Below are 19,065 nucleotides of genomic sequence, written 5' to 3'. Positions count from 1 at the left end.
TGTACCCTAAATTAATCCTTTTGTAGATCATATATAGTCGTTTGCAAATTAAATTCACCTTTTTGCAAATAAAATTAACTCTTTCACAGATCAACATTGGACGTGCTTTATTCAATTTTTAAAAATTCAATACAAATACATTAATACAAATAAGTAAATTTTCCAAAGCGTGAATTCCATTCGCAAGAAAGTGAATAAGATCTGGAAAAGGGTTAATTTTATTTGTTCAAAAGTGAATATAGGTTTATTTTCGAATGTAAAATGGTTAATTTTTAGTGAAATTAACCTTGTATAAAACTAAATTAACCTTGCATAAATCTAGTGAAATTAATCTTGTATAAAACATTTGTAATAAACATAGAACGAAATGAGTGTTTTGTGGAATTAGTTAACCCCTTTTAGCGCGTAATACGTACATGCTACGACCATGTTATTTAATTTATGGTTATGAATTTGATGTTCATATGATTTATAATTGAATATAATGTCGCTACAAGTAATATCATTCGAACGACCACCTTATTGAAGGAAATTATGTCTAAACATGAGCTACAATGCTGTCAGCAGGCGAAGACAATGTTCCTCATAATATTGATTTACCGTTCCGCGCTCTATATCGTTACAAACACACAAAGAGCTAAAAACGCGCGAACAAAATAATGTTTAGAGTTTAGAGGTAGGAATCATGTTCATTCAGTTGTTAAATGATACATGAAAAAAAACATTAAACAATGTTACAGATATTCTAATATTATTACATCTTTTGCTAATTTCGTTCGCTTAATATTTTTCTGTAATAATGGAATAAAACAGGTCAGATTATTGATCAACTTTACATGTATTCACAGTAGAACCTATTATTCGAACTAATCATTCGCATAAAGACTACATTTCGCACGAAAGATTATAATTTGTTATTTGTTTATTTGCATTTATATATTATACGTATTACGTTGATGTGTTTTGAACATCTTTGCTCTTTCAAACTCTCAGAGCTGCCAAATTTCATTTTATTCTCAACGTTAGTACTTGCGCTTTGTACCATCTGATAACTATCTTTGATGCTGTATATGCTTCAGAATGCGTGGGGATATCGTTTCAGGAGGTATCGTCTTTTTCATTGCTCCCTTCTATGTAAACCTCTTCAATCCAGATCATAATTTGTTCGTTTCATTCATTCTGTTATCTTTAAACTAATTCTGTCTTAAATTGTTCATCCTAGTGCTTACGTCATTTAGACTTAACAGAACTTTTCCGTGTGTATTGCGATAAACACACGCTGCAATCTAGAATTTCACAATTTCGTTTTTTAATGTCATAAACCTGCTATTTCAGTTGTTGTCTCATCAAGAAAACTGTATGTTCTCGTTTCGATATACATGTATTTGCGTATGATGTAAGGATCAACTGATAATGACATGTTTACAAGTATAGTTCAATCTTAACAGATATGCAGTGGCGGCCATATCACTTAAAATTCCTTGAAAAACGGTATAACTTTTTAAAAACTGGACTAAATGACTTGGATTTTTTTTACAGGAAAGAAGGACTCGTATTTCCCAACTTTTTTATCTGAGCCTATAAAGAAAAATTAGAAAATCCCGGTAATTTATATGTATGCTGCTGGGATCTATTATTAATTTTAATCTATTTTTTAATTTTACGATACTCCATCAACCAATATGAAGGACAACAAAATCTACGCCGGAGAAAAAGTCGGCAGGGAGGACGTTTAATATTTTCCCACTAACCCTTCGAATCAGCCAAGCATACATCCTGCGATCGCCCTACCACCTCCTTTGTTTGAACCAAGTTTGTTAGAAATCTCCTTTATTTCTTTGACATTTATAGCATTTATAGCGGAGTAATCATGAAAACAGTCAGATAATATGAAGTCGCTTTGAAATGGTACATAATGAAATTATTGTGTAATTATGTCGTCCCACTCACAAATTTTTATATTCTCAACACGAATTAAAAAGTTATTCTTCATTACCCTCAGTTCCTAAGACATTTTTTAAAAAGAAAAGATAAATTTTCAACTTTAAGAAATTTTCTACTTTGACCGTAAAGTTATATGAATGATTCTTACGCAGAGATAAACATTTAAACAGTTGTAGTCATTTTTTAAAGGTAGCGACATTTCTTTGACTTACTGAAATATAATACAAATAATATATATTATTATACAATACATATGAATATAATAATAATAATAATAATAATAATAATAATAATAATAATAATAATAATAATAATAATAATAATAATAATAATAAAATTAATAATACATACATACATGAGTATATGTGCAATGAGTTTCCATCAGAGTCTACGATTTTGAATGTGTACTGAGGGAACGTGAACCATATATGTATCCACGAATTAAGTATTCGTGTTCTTAATACACGTGTAATGATGCATTTTATTATCTGCATACAAGGATGTTTATATCACATCACACGTACAAGTCCGGATTTCGTTTTTGTTTTCCGACCGGATTATTGTCGACTATTGATCATACTTCACTCTATCCAGCATTATATCACGTGTATTAAAAACATATCTCCGTGTGTGTGTTCTGCATACCCGTGTATACGTATACTTCATGCACACGTGTTTAGATCCATGTAATTTTTAATACAAGCGTATATAAAAATTCGCGTATTTCAAAACACATGTACATGTGTATTTCGATACACGCGCAAATACACGTGTATTTAGTACATGCTGAATATATGTTGAAGGAAGCCTTTTTTCTTGCTTGATAATTTTCCGACATCTTATCCTATATTCAAAGTCATTCGTTACTATATTCTTAATTTTAACATTGTGATTTAAAAACGTTTAAATTATTTTTATTTATTTTATGCATTTATTATAAAATATGAATTCTTACGTAACAAATATTCAGATTTAAAACCTTTTTAATTGCTAGTTTTTCCATGATTCACATTGCATCCACTTTGATTTCCGTTGTCCGATTTCATCCCAAAAACCACATCTGGACAGACTTTTTCCCAAACTTAATTCGATAAATTGACGTTTGGCTTTTGATTATACAGTAATTTCTTCCTAATTCGTGTTCAGATTGCACACAAAAATGGACAATTTGAGAAGAGGAGATACGATTACTCGAGATTTGCGTCTCGTTTTTATAGTCGTTGACAATCGGTAATTATAAAAACAAGCCACAATGCTCGAATAATCGTATCTCCTCTTTTCAAATCGTCAATTTTTTTGTGTGCAATCTGAGCACGAGGGAGAAATTACTGTATTTGCAAATTTCGAAAGTTTTTCCTACATGAAATGATCATACAAAATAAAATATGGATATATTAGTAGCACATACATGTTTAATCATTTATTGAAATACACGGGTACATTTGTACCAAAATGCTCGTACTTCGATACTCGACTACACATATACTGGAATTCACGCGTACACGTACATTAAAAATTACACGAATCCAAACACGCATATATTAATTACACGTATACACGTGAAATAAAAATCTTTAATTTATATAAGGACCTCTGGTTTTCGTATATGGTGTTCAGTAAAATAATATATAAATCATTTTATTTACTTTCCTTAATAAAGCGTTTGTCCACGTTTAATATTTTCTCTTACAAAAAGAATTTTGCGCAAAAATTTTGTTAACATTTATGTACTTTTTCATACGCTTTTGTAAACAGTAGATAGTTGCATATGTAAAAGTAGCATTATTTCACTGCTTGAAATGTAGTGAATTAATATTAGTCCGTTTCTTTTTTTTCTTTTTCTTCTGCTCATATCAATTACCACATGTTACATAAATGACGTAAATTACATTTCGTGTTTATTTTGAATCAGTTTTCCAAAAGTTTGCTTTGCCCAAACCACCTCACATTACATATTCCGATATACACCCATTGTTTTACTGTCACGATTGGTCTCAACTCGGCGGAATCGTGACTTATTGACTTTCGCAGGAGTTTTTCGGTTCCTTGAAATAATTGAGCCATTTGCTGGCGAGCAACAGGTATTACAACGTTATTGCTGACGAGATATTAGTCACTGGCATCGTGATAATATCAATTTTGTATCTCATCATCCGCGGGGTACATGCGCGAAACCGTACGCCTATAAGTGCGTCATGTATCAGCCACCATATTCCACCATGCAGATCGCACATCATCTCGGTTTGCAAGCCGGATTTGCTAGAACAGTCTCCGTCAAAGCTACTTCTGGCGAGCTATGTGCCAAAAATCCCGAGCCAGTGAAATCATGTCCTAACAAGAGAGTTAAAGCCTCGTGGTGGGGTCGGTGAATGAGTCAATGTCATGCATCCCATTACCGTACAATCCCTACATGATCTAACTCCCACTACATGTCCGACTCACACAACGCCACTTTCCTGACTGCTTTATGGCCTTGACTCTTCGCATGACTCGCTACCTGGCTCGAGAACCTCGAAGAGAGCTTTGGTTCGCGAAAGTGCCATTTGGATGCGACTGGTCTAAAGTTTAGCATGTCGAACTGACATACCGAATAATGAAAACCAGAGATGTAATTATTTCAAGGCTGAGCAATTTAACCGAAAACATTGTACTAGTAATTTTTCAGATAAAATTTTGAAAATATATATTTTTATAGCAGTTTTGACGCTGAATCGAATTACAGTAAATTCTTCCTATTTGACGCTCAGTTTGTACACAAAAGTGGACAATTTGAAAAAAGGAAATACGATTATTCGGCTCGTTTTTATAGTTATCGATTGTAAACAATTATAAAAATGAGCTGCTTCTCAAATTGTCCATTTTTGTGTACAAGCTAAGCTCGGGAGTTTCATTTTTGTTCGAGTCATTTTAATTTTAACATTAATAGACTGCACTATATGTAACTGTATACATATGTATATTGGGGCATGATGTACGTACTTTGTCGACTGTACTGTCTGACTATGATCTATATAATTGTGTATGAATTTTTGAATCCGATAATTTTTTAATAAAAAACCTGGAAATTGGAAAATTAATTTCTACATAATTCGATTCAGTGCAAAAACAATTACAAACATACATATATTTTCAAAATTTTATCTGGAAAATTACTCTCTCTGCAAAATAATCTCTGAAAATATTAGGTATCTGCAGAAGTTCTCGTCTTCCCTTAAATCGTTCATACTTCTATATGGAATTTCCGATTGTTATAATCGTCCGCCTTTTGTACAATATTTTGATGAGCAGAATTCTTCCAAATCATTTCGAAAATTAATTTATAATATATCATGTATAAATATACAGAAATCGAAAGAAGCTTCTGCATCTGCCTAATATTTTTATTTTTTTATTTCAAATACCATTTTCTGTTTTCCGGTTATTTCCCCGTTTAATATAACAGTAGCTCAGTTTTGATGGTATACCAGAGTCAAAGTCTCTTCGTATGTAGACCTGCGGTGAAACAGCAAACCTAATCCAGACCTAGTTTAGGAACCTCGAAGTGAGCTTTAGTTCACGAAATTACCATTTCGATGTGACTGATCTAATGTCGAGCATCTACGCTGTCGCATTGAAATACCGAATAACGAAAACCACAGATCGTCGAAGCTGCCAGCCTAAGAGTAGGCTACTCTTATCACTCCAGAAATTCAATAATTTTCAACATTCTCAGAATATATTTATTTTTAACTTACTCATGAACATATCCACGATTACCTGTACAAAAATATTAGAGTATTCATCAAACCATATTGGAAATATTTCAGTTTCAATAAGATAAGAATATTTAATTACAAAATTACTTAATAATTCAACTAATATTTCATGTTATTAAACTCTACGACGTGAATATAAACATAATTATAACTATGAAGATGAATCCACAGCTACCTAATAGAGAGGAAACTCAATTACATTTCAGTACATGAATAATGATGGAAATTTTTTTAATAATTGATTATTTGAAATTCATGTTAAAAATACGTAATTGAAGTACATATTATACATACTTAGAATATCAAGTAAACATTTCAAGCTGTGCCTCTATGAACATAAATACAAATAATTGTACAAAATTAACTAATGCCGACTTATTGTTAGTTTAGAAAATAACCTTTGGAAATATTAGGAAAATGTAGAAGTTTTCTACATCTCCCACTTCTTATAGAATTGTCGAAAAACGAAAGTCTTCAAAAACATTTGGGAAACTAATTTATAATACATATATCGTGTATAAATAAAGAAAAATCTGATCAAACTTTTGCGTACACCTAATATCTTTATCTTTTATTTCAAATACTATTTTCTATCTTTCGGTCATTTCCCTGCTTATATCTTCTGTACATTTATTTTCAACTAGTATTAGCAGTGGTTATGGGGCCACCAGGACTCCGAGTTCCCCCAATAGCCCAGTTCTGATAGTGTACTAGATAGAGTCTTCTTCTATGCAGACCTACAGTCAGACAGCCGATGAAAAGAGAGCAATATCGATAGTAAAGTGCTGATCTAGACCTACGTTGCCTCATCTGCTGCTTGTGCAACTTAGTTTTGGAGAGCTCGGAGCTTATAGTCTCACTGTATATTTACTCTCGTGATAAGGTCAGGTTATGTGAGTAAGGCATTATCTTCAATATCGTCGTCGTTCGATCTCTTACACGATCAAGAACTCACAGATAACTGCTATCCCCACTTTTTTATGGCTTTGGCTTATCGTAGCTAGTCGTCAGACTCCTAAGCCCGGAATAAGGTGAAAATACTTGGACAGATCTCCACTATAACGTTGTCGTGTCTAGCACCATCGAATATTGTTGAATTATAATGTAAAATCAGTCTAACCTATCTTATAGGAAAATGGTAATTTAATGAATCTATTACAACATGTATGAGAATAGAAGTGAAAGAAACAATTTAAAAGCATTTTGTTTATTGAATGAACACGTTATATCCGTTATGATCACGTTAGCTATCCGCTTTACAGATGATTCACAATTTTATATTGTGCATGTTGTTACACAACATTTAACACAACATTTAAAAAATTCGTAACTTTTCTGTGACAATACCTTTTGCCATATCTTATCCAAGGATACGTTGCATTTAATAAAGTTAAATAATTATATTATACGTGATAGCTGAACATAATACGTATTAGATAATACCATAATATAATATATAAAGTTAAGCATGAAGTCGTAACTTTAAAATAATAGTGTTTATATTCACTTTAAATCGTCGAGATACATCATCTAAATGGAGCCGACGTTTGACTAAAAAAATGGAGAATGAAGATAAATACCTCACATCCATACACATGAACTTTTACGATAGAAAGAGATACCTGCCCTCCAGTCTAATTGAATAACGTGGAAATGCCGCAATCAAGAAAATCGCAATTAACAACATACAACAAACTGTTAATATACAAGATAATCCTAACACCTATTTGGACGTGTGTCAGTCAATCCTGGCGTACAGCATTAAACTCTAACATCAGAATTATACAAAGATGACAGAATAAAAAACTAAGATCCATTTTCTGAAAGCAGAATGGTAGCAGAATGGTATAGCCAAATAAACAATGAAACCGGTATCCGTACAGTGAGGTAGAAAATTGCTCGACTCAGCACAAAATATCAACGACTACAAAACTATCCAAACAGTCTTGCACTCAACCTTTGGGATAAAAGTGACAAACGGGAAAGGCTGAAAAGACACTACTTTCTCCAACTATCTCTCAGATTCAACTGACCTAAGCCAGTAATTGTCACAGTGATACACGAGTAGGTGTATGCACATTCATGCCAACATATTCTCTTACCTCCAGTACTTAATATCAATATTGCTAGATTATACTTATGCAGTAATTAAATAAAAAAAAAGAAACCATCGTTTGCAGTGACATCGATCGATCAACTTTTCGAAGTTTGGGTATCACGGATTCACAAAGATGTTAAGCGGAGCAGCCGCGCTGTTTTTCTAGTTTAGTGCAACCTTTATAAATGGTAAAGATGAAGCCTTGACGAGAACGCCAAACGAATGGAAAAAGAAGAAGGAATTTTCTCCTTTTTCTTTTCAATGAACAAACACCAATATTGTCGCTGCTTGTTATGGCTTTGTAATTAAACATTTCAGATTGGTGGACGATACACTAATCGTTCTTAAAGAATTAACCACATTTATTCATTTGTATCATATATTTAATAGACATTCAGTTTCAATAACAAAAGTAGCAATTCTTAAGTTCCTTCACATACTTGTCATAGTAGATTCTCTCTCTATAGTAGATTCCACTATCAATTTTAACATTTTTCACTTCTTTGAATGAAATCTCGAAGCATTTGCCCCCTGAAGAATTTATCTATGTAAAAATAATTACAGATTAGCTCTTTCATCTTCTTGCGTAGGTTTTATTTAAGAAGAATCGAACACATTTACTTTTAGCAAGCTTGTAAAATCAGATTTTAATTCCATATTACAATCAGATATCAATTCCATATTTTATCCTATAGATCAAATGCACATGACTTTTGACGTACCTAAAATACAATGAATAAGCCCATGTTTAATAGTTGAAGCTGTCATAATAATCGATTAATTCTCTTCTGTTGACATGTACAATTCTTAACACTTCTTAATGACTGGGCTGTGTATAAGAAGCTTTCTAGTCCTTTTAAATAATAATTTCAAAAGGAGTTGTTACATTATATTAATTCAAATAATTTGTTATATTAGAATGATTGTCGATTTTGAATAATTTCTCAAACAGTTTTCAACTAATGATCCATATATTCGACCACTATTCGACATTCGAATGTGGAAACTGTACATAATTTTACGATTTATCGATAGTTACGTTCTCTCTCTCTCTCTCTCTCTCTCTCTCGTGGTTTTTGACTATAAATAAAAAGGAATTGGAAGTAATTCTATGATAATATCCACACGGTTGCACTTGTTGCATATGACTGTCCCTTTTCCATGTACTTTCTCTCCTTACGTCCTCCAGGGCAACTCTCCAGTTACTTATTTTTAGAAAATGATCACGTCCGAGCAGTCAGGGATATTTTCGCAACCGAACTGCCACGGATTCAACAAACACAAACGAACGATATGCGTTGGTGTTTTAGACAACTTCTATGCATTCACTAATGGGGTGATGTTGCAATATAAAAAAATCGTTTGTTCCTATAAATTTTCGAAATTTTAAACATATTTCTATTGTACGCCTCATCATTTCTGAGAAATATTTACCTGAAATGTCATCAATTGATCTTCGAAGATTATGCAATTATGATATACATATACATGTATGTGTAGAAAGTTTTACATCAAATAAAGCAAAAAGATCATTTTCATACTTTAATAAATTGAAAATGAAATAAATATATTATTCTGTACAAGGATCGCATTTTGGTGAAAAACTAATTTTTTTTGCAAAATTTGTGAAAATCTCAATACTAGTGTACTTGTTTAATCAAAAAATTTGCTTCTGATAAACTATTAACACATATTGCCGGCCAGTAAATTCAAACAAACTTTTCTTACCAAGAAAGGCAAGTCTGGTCCGAAATTACAACAAACGCATGTAATACGCGTCATTGTTCTGATCACCTTAATGGAACATCTGAAAAATGTGCGCTGATGAAGAATTACATAGTTCATAGTTGAATTATCATACGCTGCTCACACGATGTGCATTAAAAACTGCCGTAACGAAGGCGTTCAAGCGTTTGATTTTTTAAGGTCTAACAAATGCACAACACGCTGCTGTATGTAATGCAATGAAAGCTGCCTATTAACTCGTCAATTACGGCGAGGGTCACCGGTAACTGATGCAGTCAAACGTGTAACACTTGAAATTTTAAGTCGTTTTATAAGTATAATAATATGACTTTAATCGGTGGGTTCGTTGCTTCAATATTACACTACATGCGTGCACATGTATCGTCTTCATTTTGCATGCTGCATTCATATCGCGCAGAATTGATACTTTTATACTGCTGTCTCAAAACTCACATATTACAAATATTTAATATACTAATAAATTCACTTTTAAGGATCAACGTTCCCAGCCACTGTTAAGCTGCTTTAATCGATATTTATACTACATTTGTCATGTCTAGATAGCGAATTTTATGCATTTGTGGCAAAAATGGATCAGTGAAATACAGAATAGTGACAAAGAATTAACTGTTTCTCGGAGTCATTTCACTGTCGCCGAATTTCACTTTCAGTAATGTTGAAATAACGGGCACAATAAAAATATTGATTTTTGTAACTGGAAAGCGACTGGGACGTAATGTAATTTTAATTCAGTTCCTAAACACTATCACCACTATAAATTTTCTCGTGTTTGCAGAAAAACGGCGCAACAAAATAATCACAGAGACTCACGCCACGAAATACCCAGATTATACTTTCCTACAAACAAAAAGCAATGTGAATTTATTTCGAAGCAACAAAACGTTCTGCGTCGAAATCAAACCAAAGCAAGGGTACTTGAGAGAGGATAATTGTAAATTTCAGAAATGTCCGTACTGTTTGATGCAGTATCATAAGGTAATGTTATGAATTAATGTGTAAGTTAATTATATTCGGAAATTAAGTTTAATTATATTCTTTCAGACCTGCAAACCTAACGGTTTGAATTACTTTTTTGCAATCTCGAAAAATTGTACAAATTGAAGTAGGTACCTATGTCTCACACGAAGCTATTATAGTCAAATAGATGCAGACTATTTGCTGGGAAAGTTTTATAAAAGTCGACAGATATTATTTCAGTGTATTGCCACGTACATAAAGTATTATTTTAATATGTATTCGAAAAACTTTTGGGTCAAATCGAGAATTTTAGGACCATTTTTTGATAGAAACCCTCTAAATTATATGCATATTTATGTAACTCATATTTATATAAACATAACTTTCTAGTAAGATAACACTGAAACATTTGAAACTGAAACATTTGTTTACTAAAAGTGAAAAAAAAATAGAAAAAAATCCATAATACTTTTTAATATTTAAAATCTAATTTTCTATAGAATAGAGAATTACATAGGATTTTCAAAATTCTATGACTTCAACCAATCAATTCGTTAAAGAATAAAATAACCGATTCCTTTAATCTTATAATAAGTTATTAAATTATTTTTTAATCGTATAACGATATCAGATCTTCCCACATTATTATATGCGGCTGAATGTGAACATAAATATAACCGTAGCGAAAGAGTTAACGCAGTTTTTTTTTCATTAAGATCTAAATTATTTATTTTTCCTAGAAATGCTCGATGAACAATGGTCAATAAAGCAGTGAATTATTCTCTGATAAAAAATGATTGTTAATAATTTTAATAGCGTAAACTGCAATATTGTAATAAAAAATGTTATTCCTATCAACAATGTCATAGTCGAATGCTTTGCTCGTTTGAAACCGCACTTACGTCAATTCCTACTTTTCTTTGCGATGATAGCAATAATTGTAGCTATCTAGACTATTCTGATTGAATCTTTTCTCCTCGGTAACTATAATTTTTCACCTCTTATTCTACCAATCTACAGGTTTTGCGAAGCTGGCAAGATTTTCCCTAGATCTCCCGCTGTCAATGCAGATTTACGTTTCATTTTTAGATATATAATATTCTCATATATCTGCAACATATGACAAAAGTTTCTAAAATTAGTTTTAACTGTAGCTTTACGAGCATTTCTTCGCGATGTAAGGCAAGAGATTGATGTAGTAAGCAAAATGATGTTTTTCAATGATGAAAAATGTATAAGGTCATCCATTGCTTTCCTTCGTACTATAGTTAATCATATCTTCTAATAAGTTGTTAATCAATTTTCGACTTCCCTTATAGATTTCAAAGATTTTTAATTTAATCATTTTTGTTTTCTTATCTTTAAAATTATTTGTACTTTCTTTTTATTCAATTTGTTTTCGCGTCTGATTATTATAATGTCAAAAAAATGTGAAAAAAGCGTTACAAAATATGAAGAAAATTCAGTTATACTATTATTTCGTTGCCTCAACTTCGGATTTTCTCAATTCATAATACACAATAATATTTGTTATACTATCACCATTGAAGAACATATTTAAGTGGCTGCCTTTAGGTAGACCATTCTGTATGTCATTTGTCGCATTTGGAAAATTTTGGATGCATCATTCAGAACCTAACGACATCACACTTGTGCAATAAAGAAGTATTATATTCGTAACAATGTCAATCAAAACATTAACAATTGTAATTAACAAATCTCTGTGTTCTCAGCTGAAGAAGAAAGTGATACAAACCCGAAGCTCCTATTGTCCACTTAATCTTTTCTCCGGAGTGCCGCATCGAATGAAATCAGCTTTAAAGGAACTCCTAGCGTCTCCTCAAAACAACTTAAAAATATTTAAAGACGGCGTGGTTGTTTACAATCAAGAATCATCTTCGATCGATTTGGAAAATGTTCTGACGGAGTGGTTTCTCAATTCCGTGTCCAGTAAAACAACGAAGGAATACATCGACGAATTCTGCAGCTTGATCTGTGCTTCGCTTCTACATTCGTTCCCTCAAGACAGATTCAAGCCTTGTCCTGAGTACGAATTATGCACTTCCACTAGACAAGACCTTGAACCAACTACTTATATTAACACGGACATTGCTGCAAAGGCAAAAAAACTTCTTTACTTCGCTGCTGAGGTAAATGTTAGTATTTGTAGATTTGGACTTAACTGGAAATCTTATTATTATTCTTTTTATTAATCTTTTTATTAATCTTTTTATTAATCTTTTTATTATTCGTTCGTTACGATGTGCAGGTGAAGTGCAGGAGAAAATGTAAAAAGTGAATGTGTGCAGGTGAATCTTTAGTAAATCTGAATAGATACTAGTAATCACTAGACTGTTGATTTTACGCATTTTATAATAAAAACGAAAAGATAAAATACAGAGCTATATTACAAGAATTTAAAAATATATTTTTTATTATTTATTGAAAAAATCTCAGAAGAGAAAATGTATACATATACATGTGTGCTTAAATGCACAAATTACCTTTCTTGAGGAAAGACAAAATTTGTGAACAGGCTGTAATGTTAGATTTTGCAATTAACATATTACATGATGTTTCTTGTTTATTAAAAGAAGAAATAGATTTTCATTTGATTTCTGTTTCTTACAATTAACTTGAAAAATGTTCATTTTGCACAAAACTCCGACTAATAAGTTATGGCTAATTGCAGGCGACTGCATATTATGTGAATAATTCATAAAATTATAAATCCAAAGCAAATGTAATCCTTTCACCCTAATTTTTCAGGAATGTAATTTGAAAGCTGAAACTCTGCCAAATAATTGTCTGCTTGAAAGGATTTTACACATGCAGAAACTACCATTTGTTAGTGCAGAGTACGTGTATAATATACATTCAAAATTGCGACCATTATTAAACGACAATATGGTATATGACAATTTAGCACAAATGCAGATGCTTTGGAATCATCGAAAACAATATTGTAAATCTGCGGTAAATAAATTTTTGTATGTATACAAATGTAAATGTAGATGTATAAGTATTTGATATTCACTGATGTTAACGTTCGTATCGTGTTGATTTCGTTTTTCAGAAAGCTGGCACAGAAACCGCAATGACTTCGCAAGAAACCCACTTGAGAACATGTATAAAATGTATCCAGATTTCAAACAGAGCGAAGCGCAAGTACAATTGTGATGAAAATAAAAATGTTAATTTAGGCACCGAGGGAATTGCAGATAATGGCCATGTTGAAAATATTTCCCGTCTCGGCAAATCAAATTTATTTCCTATGTATTTGGAAGATAACGTTATATTCCGTAATAAATCTGATAGGATACAAAAAGCAGGCAATAGGTATTGCAACAAAGAAGAAGAAATGGATTCAGCTGTAAGCTCTAGAGATATACTATGCTTGCAGAATTATGTTTTATTTTCGTGTGCCAGGGATTGCTCAATACTACTAGCGTTTCGAGAATTAAATCTGTAAGTGATGGTAAAGTATATTGTTATAATAGTTCTTACAAAAGCCTAATGAAAATAATTTTCTGTATGCATTAACATCAAACATTCATGAGATTTATTAGAAAAAAAGACAGAAAGATTCGTTTTAAAAATGTATAACATCAGTCTTTATACTACATTTCATGAAAGAGTAAAGTGTTGTCTCATTTACAATTTGATAAAACTTAAAAGAGTAACTATGTAAGTAAATTACTTTTATATTTGATCCTGGAAATTACCTTTTTCATTCTTTAAATAATTGTTATGATCATTAATATACATACGCATATTTGCAAATTAATCATTTTAAAAACTACTTCTTAAACTAGAAGTATTTCAAACGGTATACATATAAGTGTTTTACTATACTTGTTACAAACAGATATTTTCGAATTCATTAATGATACCGCGATAATTTTTCAAAACTTTATTCTGTGACTAGATCTTTTAGAGTATGTGACGAAAAAGATTCAGTGCCTCTCTAAGCGTGAAAAAAGTAATATTTTGGGAGAAGTTACTTATTGTCAGTTTGTTAAAGGCTATACAATTATATCAAAACCCTCATATTTCATTTAAAAAAAATGGAATTGGCTCATGTTTCTTATACTCAAGATGATATCGAATCTTTTTTTAAACATTATAGAAGGTTCCATTACTCAATAAAGATTAAAACGAATCATCTCGATATTTTAATGGATTCATAAAAATCTTATTACATGTATGGTGAAGCACCTTATACTTATATCGTATTATTGCTGATATATACTATAAATTACACACGAAATACTACTGCGTAATGAAATGAAAATAATGCGCGTCAATTTAGTTCAGTTAGAAAGAATTGCTAATTATATAACATGGAAGCTTATTAATAATTACAAAGAAGTTGATTAGTAATCGTTATTTACTTATTATTTAATTATGTTTATACAGAGATACACTGTCAACCCCAAAAGAAGGCGTAATAAAACTCTCCAGTGGACTTAGTTTTCTATGTGACGCCGGAATTTCGGATTTAGATCCTAAAAGTCTTCAATGCATCGAAAAACATCGTCAACGAGATACTGATATCTTAAACTCCGTAATAAACGTCTTGGAAGAGAAGCTAATGCTTAAGAATCAGTCATCGAGAAAACAAAGTTTGTAATAATACCAGTAGAATGTGTCATAAATAACTTTCTCCTACGCAGTAAAATTTTATTAAATATTAACCGGAATACAAATAATTATTAGATTTAATATCTGTGCATATTAAGCACAAAGAACTGGAAAGTTGTTTGAAAAAAAGGAACTTCTTTATGCATTATCCATAATTATGTTTTCACTATTGCTAGTAAATTTCAGTTTAATCTCTCTCTCTCTCTCATCCTATATGATATAAAAATAACATAAAAAAATATTAAACGTGGAGAACATTATACTTTAAATAGCTATCCACAATTTGTCTAGTAATGGTATGAGTGTAATTGAAATACTTTAAATGAATTATCTATGCTGGCTATTTTTAGCATTATTAATTTTTTATTTTTATATTAATTTACATTATTAATTTGAGAGGTCTTTGAACTTCAAGCCATATGGAATGTAGCAAATTTAGTAATAAATGACGAATAAACATGCATGAATAATTCACCCTTTCAATAACACAATTGATCTCTAGCTTTTTTAACACAAGTGATCTGCCTCTTATCTTTCTGTGTTTATTAAGTATTTTTTAATCTATTTAGAAAATTTTGTCTACACTGCACTGAAGTTCCCAGTAGCGGAGACTATATATAAAACAAGTTTTTAACATCACTTGTATCTATTATATTGACAAATAATTTTTATTCATCTGCGTCAATTTTTACTGGAATATTTTAGAAGAGGTCGAAAATATCAAAATAACGTTTTTGCAAAAATTGTTTGGTATAAAAAAAGGGCATTTGAAAAATATTACCTTTTCAATATTCCCACGGAAAAAATATGGAATGTGAAATCACGTAATCTTGAAGATTCTGAGAACCAATCACATATGTGTTAGTAAACGACCCGGTTCTTAATTATTTTACAACCTGTTATAAGACGAAATATTGTGTAACTTTGTTAAATTCATCTAAAAATGCACTACAATAGGCCAAATAAAGAATACAACGTTCTATTAAAAGGAACTAGCTGAAACCTTATCTTCCATTACTTTATGTATATAAAAAATATTCTTCTTATTAAACAAATTTTTTAAAAGCACACCTTTAATATGCTATGCTAAAAGCATAGTTAGATTAAACTGTTACCTAAAAGTTAATGATTTAAAAACTTTTTACTTATTTATAAAATTATTCATTTATATTTTCTTATCAATTTGTGTATTTGTAACATCATATTCTATATGCGGATCACTTATTTGTTGCAATTTTATTGTGATACTACAGATATAGTAATTATCACACGATAGAGATATTACCGGGAATAATGCTGTGTAACATTATTCTAATAATATATAAATAACTGCTTTGAAAAATAAGTGATCACAACTTGTGGGGAAATTAATATGATTTTGTCCAATAATATACAGGGTGTCCCAAAATTATGGTACTTCCGAAAAATGGGGGGTTCCTGAGGTTATTTGAAGCAACTTTTTCCTTAGCGAAAATACAATCTACGGTTTCGCTTACGAGTTATAATGAAAAACACTGACCAATGAGAGGCCAGTTCGGTTAGCACAAGGTGGTCGAGCTAACGAGCCCAGTTCCACTCATTTAGCTGGATCGGCTCGCGGCAGCTGATCTCGCCTCTCACATTGGTCACTGTTTTTCGTTAATAACTCGTAAACAGAATGGCGAATTGCATTTGTACTAAGGGAAAAGTTACTTAAAATAACCTCAGGAAGCCTCTCATTTTCCGGGAGTACCATAATTTTAGGACACCTTGTATATTAATAAGATGTTCTCTTTCTTTAGTTATCAGATATGAATAAAAATAAAAGAACAATTTAATTTGATATTAATAAGTAAATAAAAATAATGTTTGTGTCAAATTAATTGTGACTGTAATATCCCTTTGCTTGTATCATAACTTTAAAGTGATTTGTATTTTTATTACAACATTTGTATTAATATTTCCACTCTTTCTATTATTTTTGTGGTAGAATTTTTCAAATGATCTCACAGATACTCAGAAGGCCACTGAAATACCTAAATATTATTTTCTTCCAAAAATTTAATTGTAATTTTTAACTGTGTGTTTTGGATCATTACGCTATTCAAATGTAAATCTGTTTTTAAGTGCAATTTTAGCTGAAGAATTAAATAAATGTAATTAATGTTGCTATTAATTAATGTTAAAGTTAATAATCATTAAATTTTCTAAGCCTCGAGTATTAAAACATTTCCAGATCGTGACCAAATCACCATATATATACCGTCTGTTATTATTTATCATTTCAAATTTGACTTAATTTCTTCATATAACATTTCGTCAAAACTTCTTAGATCATACATAATTATTTATTTTCCTACAAATTATAATCATTAACTTATTTTCGAAGGCAACTATATATACATTCAAATAATTAATCAGGAATTTTTAGTCTAAGAAAATTTATTAATTTGATTAAAAATATTTTCTAATTTTTAGACTTTTACTACAAAGTTACTTTGCGATCTGTTTTTAAATAATAAAAATATTATTTATTTTACAAACTATAATAATGAAATATACAAACTTAAAGCGTTAGAATATTTTTTCTGTTCTTTTAAATCCGCAAAGTAATTTTGACGAAGTCAATAAAAGTAGAAAAGCAAAATTCTGATGAATTTTAATCATTCGAATTTTATCTGTAAAATTTTGCGCGCAAAAAGCGAAGAAAGAATTTATTATTTCTCATATAGAATATAATTATCTAAAAAAAAGATAGTAGTTACCAATACCAGAAAGACTGGTTTTCAGAAATATATAAAAATTGAAATTTCTCCATTTTCGTTAACATTTTCTTAAATTACTTCACTTTCAATGAAACCCGCAAAATCAACAAATATATGCAGAATAAAATAAAGTTTATTTGTGATGTATGTTTTCTATGTTGTATTTAATGTGATAAATGGCATGAAACTTACATGTATTTGGTAAGATGAATTTTATATTCAAAAATATGTTTAAGGAATGTTTTATTTAAAGATATTATTGTATAAGCATGATGTGTAGTCTATATGTAATTAGTTACACGCATTTATACATAGATAATTGATTTAACATTATCAGTCACTGTGATGTAATGTAAATGAAATAAATTTTCTGTTTCAAAATATACCATGAATTTTTATATGTGCATATGCAATACAAATATACTATTCCCCTTAATAACTAATTGAATTATTAACTTTTACTTAACACAGTGATTTGGTATAATAAATGTGATACAGCAGGTAAAATTTTATTCGTTACAAAAAGTACACATTAAAAAATGATTTCATGTTTAATACATAATTAGAAGCAAAAATGTATTGTTTTGTTACCTAGAAAATTATTTTGTCGCTTCAGAATCCCTATTACTATTTATATGCCTGCTCATCGTTACCGATGTTTTAGAACTTTAAACTTCTTAGTGAGGATCGAGTATTTCGTATACCATGTTTGTATTGCGGCACGTTTTATGATTTGGAAGCCACAAAAATTCACGTTAATATAATGTAAATAAAAGTTAATAAAATACCAATGCAAACTGAATATATATGTTTTCTATAATAAATAATACTATATTATGTAACATGTCAATGTTTCTATCATTATTCGGAAGACTATATTACAAAATGAAAGATACATAAAAACAAATATCAAACATAAAATATCTTTAACTGTTATATTCGTCAAGTTCTAGAAAGAATACTGTCACTGTAAAGTCTATAGATTTATGAACGTTGTAAATACTTGTCTTTAAGAAAACATGTATAAAACTACTCCTATATATCATCTCTAATTATATAATTATTAGAAATAATAACTCAACTATTTATAGAAAAAATTACACTTTATATTATATTTTTCTGAAGTATGTTTCATAAAAACTATTTCCGCCATTTA

General features: G+C 30.5%; 1 protein-coding gene across 6 annotated transcripts in view; it reads left to right on the top strand.

Annotated features, from left to right (window-relative positions):
• The window catches only part of Ipk1 (Inositol phosphate kinase 1), a 319,504-nt gene extending 301,212 nt beyond the window's left edge, over positions 1-18,292 (top strand). For 5 of the 6 annotated variants that reach the window (XM_076519491.1, XM_076519490.1, XM_076519489.1 and 2 more), the window contains 5 exons: positions 10,340-10,539; positions 12,255-12,677; positions 13,291-13,497; positions 13,598-13,989; positions 14,941-18,292. In XM_076519491.1, coding sequence (XP_076375606.1) covers positions 10,340-10,539; positions 12,255-12,677; positions 13,291-13,497; positions 13,598-13,989; positions 14,941-15,154 — 1,436 coding nt within the window. In that variant the 3' untranslated portion in view covers positions 15,155-18,292. The remainder of the gene's footprint in view (positions 1-10,339; positions 10,540-12,254; positions 12,678-13,290; positions 13,498-13,597; positions 13,990-14,940) is intronic. The other variant, XM_076519492.1, reaches the window with a different exon arrangement.
• Positions 18,293-19,065: the final 773 nt, after the last annotated feature.

This window comes from Megalopta genalis, chromosome 3 (genome assembly GCF_051020955.1).
Source record: "Megalopta genalis isolate 19385.01 chromosome 3, iyMegGena1_principal, whole genome shotgun sequence".
In the NCBI taxonomy this organism is placed as follows: Eukaryota; Metazoa; Arthropoda; class Insecta; order Hymenoptera; family Halictidae; genus Megalopta; species Megalopta genalis.
This window is presented reverse-complemented; position numbering and strand designations above follow the sequence as displayed.